The sequence below is a fragment of the Cervus canadensis genome, chromosome 19 (assembly GCF_019320065.1).
Source record: "Cervus canadensis isolate Bull #8, Minnesota chromosome 19, ASM1932006v1, whole genome shotgun sequence".
NCBI classification, from domain to species: Eukaryota; Metazoa; Chordata; class Mammalia; order Artiodactyla; family Cervidae; genus Cervus; species Cervus canadensis.
Window position 1 is genome coordinate 7,549,349 of NC_057404.1, and position 13,081 is coordinate 7,562,429.

General features: G+C 37.7%; 1 protein-coding gene across 2 annotated transcripts in view; it reads left to right on the top strand.

The window, feature by feature from the left end:
- Positions 1 to 13,081, top strand: part of UGDH (UDP-glucose 6-dehydrogenase) — a 32,167-nt gene that overhangs the window by 6,121 nt on the left and 12,965 nt on the right. The window contains exon 2 of one of the 2 annotated variants that reach the window (XM_043438565.1): positions 3,379 to 3,547. In XM_043438565.1, the coding sequence (XP_043294500.1) occupies positions 3,386 to 3,547 (162 nt within the window). In that variant the 5' untranslated portion in view covers positions 3,379 to 3,385. The remainder of the gene's footprint in view (positions 1 to 3,378; positions 3,548 to 13,081) is intronic. The other variant, XM_043438567.1, reaches the window with a different exon arrangement.

Sequence of the window (13,081 nt, forward strand, 5' to 3'; positions counted from 1 at the left end):
GGGGATAGCAGCAGTGAATGCTGGAAATACATCTTTGGTAAGCCTGCTCCAGGCCCAATTGTCCCTCCCACAGGTGGGAACTTTTCAGAACATTCCCCTCAGCTTTAGCCACTAAGCAATTCCCACGCAGTCATATCTCCCCATACATTTTCCTTGTCTATAGGGCACTTGAGGCTGGGAGAGAATTAACAGGCAGAACTGAAAAGTAGAAGGGTGAAGTAATGAAAGATACATGATTGCCAAAAGTTTATTTTTCTAGGCTCAATGTTTTTCTTACGGTGATTCCTGGAATACTAACAAAGGTTGCTTGTAGTAGCAAAGTAGATAAGGATGGGGTAGGTGTGAGGCTTCTGTTTACCTTGTTACACAGATTTTTATTTTTATTTTTTTGGCTGCCTCAAGTGACTTGTGGAATCTTAGTCCCCTGACCAGGGACTAAATCCAGACCAACTGCAGTGAAAGTGCTTAACCACAGGACCATTAGGGAACGCCTCAGATTTAATTTTTGATTCATATGAATTATACCTATTCAAAATAAAAATACATTTAAAATATTACTTTGTATGCATATTGCTAAGCATATTGCTGTCTTTCAGAAGCCATTAGATTACAAATTCTGTACATATTTACTGTTTTACTAAAATTCCACTTTAAGTTGTTAAAAGGTCATTAGAGGGAATTCCCTGGTGGTCCAGTGGTTAGGACTTTGTGCTTACTCTGCAGGGGGCCAGGGTTTGATCCCTGGTCTGGTAGCTAGGATCCCATAAGCCGCACAGCCAAGAAGAGAAAAAAGGAGTCATTAGAGATCAGACTCTGGGAGCTGGTATCTTCTAATCATAACCAAAAGATCAATTTATAAACCAGATTACTTGTTCATTAGCACAGACCAGGATACTTGTATGGGTTGTCAGGCCATTCATTTCTAGTAGGGAAGCTTAGCCAGAGAACCAGTGAAGATTAGAACATTGTTTGATTAGTGAAAATTCATATCAGAGGGAACTGGATCATCTTAATTATGTGCTTCGTGTACCTTTTTTCACTACAGGGATATGCTTGCCAGGCATTGTAATTACATGAGCCTTCCATATTACCTTCACTGATCCGTGCGGGAATATACTCACAGGTTCTTAAACTTTCCGATTACCATTTTCCTTCTTTATGGAATCCATGAATGGGTTAGATCAGATGATGTCTGAGATTAGAGTTAGTCCTTGACAAGGACAAAATTTCTAAGAATTTGATCAGTTTGATTAATTTTGTTCTTACTCCTGAATAAACTGACATTCTTTTGTATAACTCAGTCCCTTGTCGTTTTGATTAGTGTGAATCAGTTCAGCTAATCACTTGAAAAGTCATCAAAATCTGCGAAATAGCTTTGCTAACTACAGAAATTTAGTCTAAGTAGCTAAGTCATGTCCAACTCTTGTGACTCCATTGACTGGCCCGCCAGGCTCCTCTGTCTATGGGATTCTCCCAGCAAGAATACTGGAGTGGGTTGCCATTTCCTACTCCAGGAGATCTTCCCAATCCAGGGATCGAACCCAGGTCTCCTGAATTGTAGGCTGATTCTTTAACCAATGGAGCTACGAAAGCCCAATTACAGAAATTACTTTCCTTTAACTATTTCATAGTTTCTGATTAAAGTTGAAATAGAGTTTAAGATTTCTGTCCAGTACCTAAGAAAGAATTGCTGAAGCCAAACTGTGCAGGGAATATAATCTCAGAGGTATATTCTGGGCTTAGAAGTAATCTTAATATCTGTTGTTTTAGTCTAAACCTGTCATAAAGCTGACCTTTGTACACCAGCGTTTAGTTAAGCAAGAATTGCACGGGTGTGTTCACCTATGAATTTTCCCTTGGCAAATCAAAGTTATGCTGCTGTGTTAGAGGGCAGAGGTTTTACTGTGGTGCTTGACTTTCTAAATATTAGGTCATTATAATCTTTGTGACACTTTTTCAGTGATGTCAGTTACTATAATTTTTTCCATGTTTCGTCCTGGTACAGCTGAGAACAGGCTAGGTCATCCAATTGGAACATTACTTTTTTTTTTTTTTATCACTGTTTACATAATTCTTTTTTTTTTCCATTTATTTTTATTCATTGGAGGCTAATTACTTTACAATATTGTAATGGTTTTTGCCATACATTGACATGAATCAGCCATGGATTTACATGTGTTCCCCATCCTGATCCCCCCTCCCACCTCCCTCCCCATCCCATCCCTCTGGGTCTTCCCAGTGCACCAGCCCTGAGCACTTGTCTCATGCATCCAACCTGGGCTGGTGATCTGTTTCACCCTTGATAGTATACTTGTTTCAATGCTGTTCTCTCTGAACATCCCACCCTCACCTTCTCCCACAGAGTCCAAAAGTCTGTTCTGTACATCTGTGTCTCTTTTTCTGTTTTGCATATAGGGTTATCATTACCATCTTTCTAAATTCCATATATATGTGTTAGTATGCTGTAATGTTCTTTATCTTTCTGGCTTACTTCACTCTGTATAATGGGCTCCAGTTTCATCCATCTCATTAGAACTGATTCAAATGAATTCTTTTTAATGGCTGAGTAATATTCCATGGTGTATATGTACCACAGCTTCCTTATCCATTCGTCTGCTGATGGGCATCTAGGTTGCTTCCATGTCCTGGCTATTATAAACAGTGCTGTGATGAACACTGGGATGCATGTGTCTCTTTCAGATCTGGTTTCCTCGGTGTGTATGCCCAGGAGTGGGATTGCTGGGTCATATGGCAGTTCTAGTTCCCGTTTTTTAAGGAATCTCCACACTGTTCTCCATAGTGGCTGTACTAGTTTGCATTCCCACCAACAGTGTCAGAGGGTTCCCTTTTCTCCACACCCTCTCCAGCATTTATTGCTTGTAGAGTTTTGAATAGCAGCCTTTCTGACTGGTGTGTAATGGTACCTCATTGAGGTTTTGATTTTCATTTCTCTGATAATGAGTGATATTGAGCATCTTTCCATGTGTTTGTTAGCCATCTGGATGTTTTCTTTGGAGAAATGTCTGTTTAGATCTTTGGCCCATTTTTTGATTGGGTCATTTATTTTTCTGGAATTGAGCTGCAGGAATTGCTTGTATATTTTTGAGATGAATCCTTTGTCTGTTTCTTCATTTACTATTATTTTCTCCCATTCTGAAGGCTGTCTTTTCACCTTGCTTATAGTTTCCTTTGTTGTGCAAAAGCTTTCAAGTTTCATTAGGTCCCATTTGTTTTTTCATAATTCTTAATGGGTCTGAATGTAGGAAATCTTTCCCTATACCTGTCACCTTGACAGCTTTTATAAAGTGTGATGAATGTGCAGTGTGATTTCTTTAAATTTTCCATTCTCAACAGTCAGTCTTACTGTTTCTCTTCCAGTACAGTCATGTTTGAAATTAAGAAGATCTGCTGCATCGGTGCAGGCTACGTTGGTGGACCCACATGTAGTGTGATTGCTCACATGTGCCCTGAAATCAGGGTGACAGTTGTTGATATCAATGAATCAAGAATCAATGCATGGAACTCTCCTGCACTTCCTATTTATGAGGTAAACCATATTAAACAATGCATTGTTCTTATGCTCTTTGCTTTCTTACTTTTTTTGCTAATTTAATTTGCTGTAAAATTCTATGACTGTAACTGATAGAAATAAAATGGAAAAGTCTAAGTACATATTATGAACATTATAATTTTGTCAGATACACCCAGGGAAAATGTGTAGAAAAAAGTATACTGAATATTAATAATTGTTGTATTAGTGGAGTGAGATAATGAGTAATTTTCTTCTTTATTTTCTAATTTTGTCTGATAGTATGGCTACCATATTATAATAGTGCAATTAAAAAGTGGCATTCTGTAAAAATAAAAATAAAAAAAACTGATTGTTGGTAATATTGACTCATGTAAGCCTATTATATTTTTGGATTATTGTATTTATATCAGATAAACCTTGAATGAATAAATGGTGTCTTTCAAGTTCAGTGTTCACTATCACAAATTTGTTTAAATTGAAACTTCAACAGTTAGGAAACTGTGTCTCTATTTTATTAAGTAAGGTTTGATTTTAAAACGTTTTCATAGTAAAGAGTTCATGATATTATCCTTTTGAAACCCAACAGAGAAGCATTTGAAAATTTTGAGGATAGCATTTTTCTCCAACATCAATATATTCTTTTTTTTCCAGAAAAGTTTTGTTATTTATAAGACTCTTATCAACTGTAGTCTTTAAGCAGTCTTTAGAAGGGGAAATCTCTGTAAGATAAATCTGCCTGTTCTTTATAGGTCTATGAATAGAAATCCATGATATGTTAATATCTCAGTCAGACTTAGAATTTTTTTAAAAGCCCTTTGTGTATGTGGTAGCTTCTCTTTGTGCTTGACCCTTTCTTCCTCTACCAGATGAACTTCCCATAATACTTCTTTAAATACCTCAGTGTGATAGCATTTCTTTCCCTGTTATATAACAGTACTACTATTTGGTTTGCGGGAATTTTTAAAAGCATTTTAGAAAGATAACTTGATTAAAAGTTTAATAATTCTGATATCCACTAAAGGGCTGGAAGTCATCTGAAATCTTGTGAACCATATCTATATCCAGTCATTCAGTTGATTACTGAATTGATTGTTACATAATTATTATGCCAGCATAATTTTTCAAAAACAAAGTGTAACAGAATGGCTAAAACTATGACTGCCGACAATGCCAAGTGTTGACAAGGATTTAGGGCAGTTGGAATTTTATGCACTGCTGTTGTTTAGTTGCTGCTTCTGCTGCTGCTGCTAAGTCGCTTCAGTCGTGTCCAACTCTGCATGACCCCATAGACGGCAGCCCACCAGGCTCCCCCGTCCCTGGGATTCTCCAGGCAAGAACACTGGAGTGGGTTGCCTTTTCCTTCTCCAATGCATGAAAGTGAAAAGTGAAAGTGAAGCCGCTCAGTTGTGACTGACTCTTCGCGACCCCGTGGACTGCAGCCCACCAGGCTCCTCTGTCCATGGTATTTTCTGGGCAAGAGTACTGGAATGGGGTGCCATTGCCTTCTCCATGTTTAGTTGCTAAGTTGTGTCAAACTCTCTGTGACCCCATGGACTATAGCTTTCCAGCTTCCTCTGTCCATGGGATTTCCCAAGCAAGAATACTGGAGTAGGTTGCCATTTTCTTCTCCAGGGATCTCCCCAACCCAGGTATCAAACCCACGTCTCCTGCATTGCAGGCAGATTTTTTACCACTGAGCCACCAAGGAAACCCTTATACACTGCTGATCAGAACATAAATTGGTACATCCAGTTTGTAAAATTTTTAGCAGTAATTATTAAAACTGAAAATATGCGTAGTCTGACTTAGGAATTCCACTTCAAGGTGTGTATGCAACAGAAAAGCATACATATATGCACCAAAAGACAGTGTTATTAACAGTGTTATTCATAATAACCCCGAATGGGAAACACCCTATGTATTAATTAGCAATAGAATGGATACATAAATTATAGTATAATTTTATAATAAAATACAATAATACATTGAAAAATCAATGAAACTACTCCTGCATGCAAGCATATGTTTAAATTCTCATAAAAGTAACAAGTCATTGGACACAAGATAGTCCATACTGTGTATCCCATTTATATAAAGTTCAAATATAGATATACTGGTCAGGTGATAGAATTCAGCATGATGGTAGTGTGAGGGGTTGTAGTTACTAGAAGAAGACATACTACAGGCTCTGATTTAATGCTTTTTTGGTTTTGTTTTTTTGACCCAGCCAGGCTTGTAGGATCTCAGTTCCCCAACCAGAGACTGGACCCAGGCCACAGTAGTAAAAGCCCAGAATCCTAACCACTAGACCACCAGGGAACTCCCCTGTTAATATTCTTCCAGTTCTTGTATGGATAGTGATTACACAAATGTGTTCACTTCTGAAAACTGAGCACTTTTCTGTGCTGAAGTATATGTACTGTTTAAAACTTTTTTTTTACTTCACTAAAATTTTTACTTAAAGATTATATCGAATGAGAAGAAGTATAAGCTATCTATAATATATTGGATTTAGATATTTTTTCTTGGAGAAAAAAAAAACACTATTGATCAGAAGGCATGTTCCCTAGTTAGATTCTTATTATTAGGACTGTTTAAAAAAATAATTTTATGTATTTATTTATTGACTGTGCTGGGTCTCTGCTGCTGCCAAGGTTTTTCTCTAGCTGGGACCAGCGAGGGCCACTCTCTAGTTGGGATGTGTGAGCTCTCAGAAGTTGTGGTTCCCAGGCTCTAGAGCACGGGCTCAATAGTAATGGTGCGTAGACTTAATTACTCCATGGCAGGTGGGGTGTCTCCAGACCAGGGTTCGAACCCTTGTTTTCTGCACTGGCAGGCAGATTCTTTAGCCACCAGGGAAACCCAGTTGTTGCTCCGTTGCTAAGTCATGTCCGACTCTTTGAAACTCCATGGAAGACCAGTGCCATTTCTATTATCTGAAATTTGAAACTCTATTGCCTGAGACTTCAGTGCTTTAAATTAAAGATAGTGTGTTCCACAGATACAGAAAACTTGTGATTACCAAAGGGGAGAGGGAAAGGAGGAGGGGCAAATTAGAGATATAACAGAATTAACAGATATAAACTATATGAAGTAGATAAGCAACAAAATTATCCTGTATAGCACAGGGAATTATACCCATCATCTTGTAACAACCTATAATGGAGTATAATCTACAAAAGTACTGAGTCACTATAATATAGACCTGAAACTGACACAATATTATAAATTAACTATACTTAAATAAAAATAAATAACAGCCAAAAACCCAAAATAAAAGTAATAGCCACAAAAGAAGTGAGAGGGTGATCTCAACTTGCTGTGTTATACTTTTGTTGCTTTTTTGAAAATTTAAAAGTTAAATTCCTCCTCAAAAAAGTAGTACGTTCTACATTGATATTGAATCCAATTGGGATATATACTTAGATAAAAAGAATTAAGATCGAAGATGATTTTTTTCCATATCTTACTTGTTTTTTTCTCAGTAACCTACCAAAAAAATCAAAAGTCTTTCTTGTTTCACACTTTCATTTCATAAATTTTTTCTTCTTTAAGTCTCTTTAAATAGAATCTAAACGATTTGAAAGTCTGTCTAGCACTGGCGCCCATTAGAAACAGCGGTTGAGTTCTCAGAACTCTAACATCCCATAATTGTATTGGCTTTATTTTAAGTTGTAATTATTTGGTCTTCATAGTCTTATTTTTATCTCGTTTTTAATATATCTACTCCAGAAGATTAGATGATGATGAGCTAAGCAGCTATTTTAGTTCTGTACTAGTTAGTGTAGCTTGCAAAGAAATGGAGTCTTTCAGTAAAACCCAGCTGACTTTGGAGGTTAAAACCATTGCACTGCTACTTTAAAATTCTAGAAGGAATCTTCTTATAACAAGAAGATGCTTCTTTTAACAAGTAGAATGGTTTTCCTCTTAGGAAGTAAATGACTTTAGGCTTATAATTTTCATATGTCTTTCTTAGACATCAGTTGCTAAAAGACACCTGCTGAAGGAATTTATAAACCGGAAGAAAATAAATGATTTCCGTAGCATTGTGTATTAAAAAAAAAAAAATTGGGGGGGGAAAATGGGAAAATGAGCTGTGTGACCCAATTATCCATTTTCAAATATATGTTAGGCCTTTGTCCCATTTTTTATTTCTTTATTTTGTGTTGTAAAACTATTCCTACACGTTTCCTTGGCCATTTGAAGGTGTGAATGTTAGGTGAAATGTCAAATAGGGAGAACTGTAAAAGAAGAACAACAAATGACAAGTTTAACGAGAGTTCATGCTGTTTTATGAATTCCGTTACTGAGTGGCTGATACATATTGTTACCAGTTGTGACTTTACACTGACCTATCTTGGACAAGGCAGAAAAATATTTTATTTCCAGAGAAACTTTGGATACCTTTGCAATCAACTTCCTCCTTAAATCTGTATCCTATAATGCATTTAAAATATGCAACCAGACTCCCCTGGTGGCCCAGTGGTGAAGAGTCCAGTGTAGGGACGCAGGTTCAATCCCTGGTCCAGGAGGACCCCACATGCCATGGAGCAGCTAGTCCCAGGCGCCACAACTACTGAGCCTGTGCTGTGGAGCCCAGGAGCCGGGACTGCTTCAGCCCGCAAGCCCTGGAGCCTCTGGTCTGCAGCAGGGGGGGCCATTGCAGTGAGATGCCCAGGCGCCCCAGCTGGAGCGTGGCTCCCACTTGCAGTGAAGACCCGGCGCAGCCAAAACTAAATAAAATTAAAAGAAAAAGAATATTTCTTTAAAAAAATGAATAAAATATACAAGTAGATATTTGTTTTCAATGATACTATTAAAATTTATGGTATTGATTTTTCTTTGTAAATACCAAATTTTCATATCACAGAGACTTGGTGATTTATGTTTAAATCCTGGTCACTGATAGAGAAATGATAAATCATATGTAATTATCATATTTAATGAGCTCTTTTGAATACACAGCTTCCTTGAGAGTCATTCCATCCTCACTCCACTCACTCTGAGACTCACTAGAATAGAGGAATTTTTTTTTACTTTGTCCTGAGGCTTGTGTCCTATGTTTTTGCCTTTTCATACTGTTCATGAGGTTGTTAAAGATAATCACGAAGGTGTGATCACTCACCTAGAGCCAGACATCCTGGAATGCGAAGTCAAGTGGGCCTTAGGAAGAATCACTACGAGCAAAGCCAGTGGAGGTGATGGAATTCCAGTTGAGCTATTTCAAATCCTAAAAGATGATGCTGTGAAAGTGCTGCACTCTATATGCCAGCAAGTTTGGAAAACAGCAGTGGTCACAGGACTGGAAAAGGTCAGTTTTTATTCCAATCCCAAAGAAAGAAAATGCCAAAGAATGCTCAAACTACTACACAATTGCACTCATCTCACATGCTAACAAAGTAATGCTCGAAATTCTCCAAACCAGGCTTCAACAATACGTGAACCATAAAATTCCAGATGTGCAAGCTGGATTTAGAAAAGGCAGAGATCAAATTGCCAGCATCCGTTGGATCATCGAAAAAACAAGAGAGTTCCAGAAAAACATCTACTTCTGCTTTATTGACTAGGCCAAAGCCTTTGACTGTGTGGATCACAGCAAATTGTGGAAAATTCTGAAAGAGATGGGAATACTCGACCACCTGACCTGCCTCTTGTGAAATCTGTATGCAGGTCAGAAAGCAACAGTTAGAACTGGACATGGAACAACAGACTGTTTCCAAATCTGGAAAGGAGTACATCAAGGCTGTATATTGTCAACCTGCTTATTTAACTTATATGCAAAGTACATCATGAGAAACGCTGGGCTGGAGGAAGCACAAGCTGGAATCAAGATTGCCGGGAGAAATATCAATAACCTCAGATATGCAGAAGACAACATTCAGAAAACAAAGATCATGGCATCTGGTCCCATCACTTCATGGCAAATAGATGGGGAAACAGTGGAAACAGTGACAGACTATTTTTGGGGGCTCCAAAATCACTGCAGATGGTGACTGCAGTCATGAAATTAAAAGACGCTTGCTCCTTGGAAGAAAAGTTATGACCAACCTACACAGCTTATTAAAAAGCAGAGACATTACTTTGCCAACAAAGGTCTGCCTGGTCAAAACTATGGTTTTTCCAGTAGTCATGTATGGATGTGAGAGTTGGAATATAAAGAAAGCTGAGCACCGAAGAATTGATGCTTTTGAACTGTGGTGCTGGAGAAGACTCTTGAGAGTTCCTTGGACTACAAGGAGATCCAACCAGTCCATCCTAAAAAAAATCAGTCCTGAATGTTCATTGGAAGGACTGATGCTGAAGCTGAAGCTCCAATACTTACCTGATGCAAAGAACTGACTCATTGGAAAAGACCTTGATGCTGGGAAAGATTGAAGGCAGGAGAAGGGGACAACAGGAGATGAGATGGTTGGATGGCATCACCGACTCAGTGGATAAGAGTTTGAGTAAACTCCGGGAGTTGGTGATGGAGTTGGTGATGCAGCACGGCCTGGCGTGCTGCAGTCCATGGGGTCGCAAAGAATCAGACATGACTGAGCGACTGAACTGACTGACTGAGGCTTGTGTGATCCAACCAGGGTTTGAATCCAGGCCCTCAGCACTGAGAGCTCAGAATCCTAACCAATGGACCACCAGGGAATTCCCCAAGGGAAATATTTAGATAGAAAAATGATCAGACTTGACTGTTGATTATATAAAAGGATGAAGAAGAGGACCGAATCTAGAATGATATTTAAGAATTCAGGGCTGGGGAATTCCCTGGTGGTCCAGTGATTTAGGTCTTCTCCCCTTCGCAGCCGTGGCCTGGGTTCAATCCTTGGTTGGAGAACTAAGATCCCACATGCTGCAAGGCATGGCCAAAAGGAAAAAAGAAAAAAAATTCAAGGCCGAAGATGGAAAGTTAAGATCATCCAGGTATTAAAAAATATATTATGCAGGCAGTAGTAAAATCAGAGTAGTTTAGCTCTCTCAGGAAGGGCCTAAAGTCAGAACAGAGCGTGAGTCAAGGGCAGAACCCTGGAAAATACGAATGTTTGATGGTGGGTGGAGGAAGAAATGCCTTAGAGAAGCTATGAAGAGTAGTTTAGAGAAGGTGAACCAAAAGCCAGAAGAGTTTTAGTAGTGCAAACTCCATAAAGAAGTATGTCTTGATTATGAATGACTAACACAGTGACCAGTACTCAGTAACTGCTTGATAAGTATTTGCTGAGTGAATAAGCTGTCAATTATGACAGAAACAGGAGGAATAAGAGATGAGACATATTCTTGAAATTCAATATTATGGGGGCCATTGCAGCTTTTACAAGAACAATTACAAGTGGTAGGAGATTGGAGAAGTAAGAGTGTAGAAAAGGAATGACTCTTAAAAAGTTTAATAGGGAAATAAATGTGGTGGTCACTGGAGAGGGACATGGGGTAAAGACAATGATTTTTTTAAAATTTTTATTTTTTCCTCTGGTTGATAAAGAATCAAGCATGTTAATAAACTAAGGTAGACAAATCACATAGAGAAGGAAAGGTCAAAAGTATAAGAAGAAAGGAGCTAACTGATGGAATAAAGTCTAGAAAAATAGCAAAGATGATGAGATCAAAAGCACATGAAGAGGAATTGGCCTTGAAAGTCCCCTTCTCAGAAATTGGAGGGAAGTACACAAGGATGGTGCTTCCCAGGTGTCTCAGTGGTAAAGAATCCACCTGCCAGTTCAAGAGACTAGGGTTTGATCTCTGGGTTGGGAAGATGTCCTGGAGGAGGAAATGGCAACCCACTCCAACATGCTTGCTGGCAAAATCCCATGGACAGAAGAGCCTGGCAGACTACAGTCAATGGGGTCAGACAGGACTGGGCACGCAGGCATGAAAATAAGAATGGATAAAGATACTGTTTTGTTGGTGGGAACAGGAAATAAAGTGACTGGAACATTGGTCAATCTCAGTTGTTACAACGTGGGAGGTACAATCCTCTGAAGAACCTGTAGTGTAGGTTGGACCAGTAATCTCAGAATGAGAGGACAAGTAAAAAGATTACCAAGCTACATTGAAAAACTCAGCTACATGTATTTAGGGTCTGCAAAGTTGTGTTCATTGTGATTTTTTTCCCCTGGTGGTCCAGTAGTTAGTGTTATAGGTTTATATTTTATGGGTCAATAAAGTTATGTTAATAAAAAAGTAGTCATTTTTACTGCCTAAGAAGGAAATAGTAATGACCGTCAGATGAAATTTGGTAATAAGGTATTCATGTTTTTACTCAGAGAACAGAATAGTAGATTCTATTAATATTTAACAATGAAAACATTTTGTGTTACCATATTTATTAAATAGCTATTACTTCTATGTTAATTTTGTTCATTTAAAAAAGCCATTTAATAACTACTTCTAAAAAACCAAACTGGATAATTTGCTTCGCTTTTTCTGAATAAAACAAAAGCTAATTTTATCCTATGAAAGTTTTTTCATTAAAAAGTACCATATAAGTTCAAAATACTAATTATGATAATTATATAATAAACCTAATAAGAAGTAGAACCTATATTATTAACTGCTTCTGCATCTGTTTTGGATATCTACAAATATCCAATTGATTTTAATGGAATAATGTAGTTGTTCATGTTGAGGTCTTATTAAGACTTAACTACTATACATAGAGAAGGAAATGGCAACCCACTCCAGGATTCTTGCTTGGAGAATTCCGTGGACAGAGGAGCCTGGTGGGCTACAGTCCATTGGGTTGCAGAGAGTCAGACACGACTGAGTGAGCACATGGATAACCAACAAGATCCTACAGTATAGCACAGGGAACGATATTCAATACCCGGTGATAAACCATAATAGAAGAGAATATGGAAAAAAAGGTCTGTGTATGTACTGAATATGTATGTAATGAACATAACTGAATCACTTTGCCATACAGCAGAAATCAAGACAACATTGTAAATCAGCTATATGTCAATAAAATAAGTTAAAAAACAAATAAATAAAAATACATTTTTCTTAAATATAAAAAAAAGACTATAAATTCTGCATTGCTCTGATTTTAGTTTAATTTAAATATTAGAAGATTATATATAGGGTTGAATTAAATCTTCTCTGTAAAATTCCAACTTCATAACCTTTTAGTCTAATTTTCTAGAGCCTAGTCAAAATAAGGAAACAGTTGCTATAATTGGTGACACCAGGGATTTCCCTGGCTGTCCAAGGGTTAAGACTCCACACTTATACTGCAGGGGGCACGGATTTGATCCTGGTCAGGAAACTAAGATCCTACATGCCATGTAGACAAAAATAAAGAAATTTCTTGAACTGAATAAAAATGAAAATATAACATATCAACTTAAAAAATTATATGGGAAAAGTAACAATTTTTTTGATAGACATGTTTCTTATAATAGGACTTAGAAAAATTATAAATTTATGCATGTATAAATAGTGACTATTTCACAGCTAGTCTGAATGGCCTGTGTTCTATGACCTGGATTCATGGGAGTAAAACCTACATTCATAATGACGATGCAAAATCAAATGTTTGCTTGAAATCATGAAAGACTTTGACTT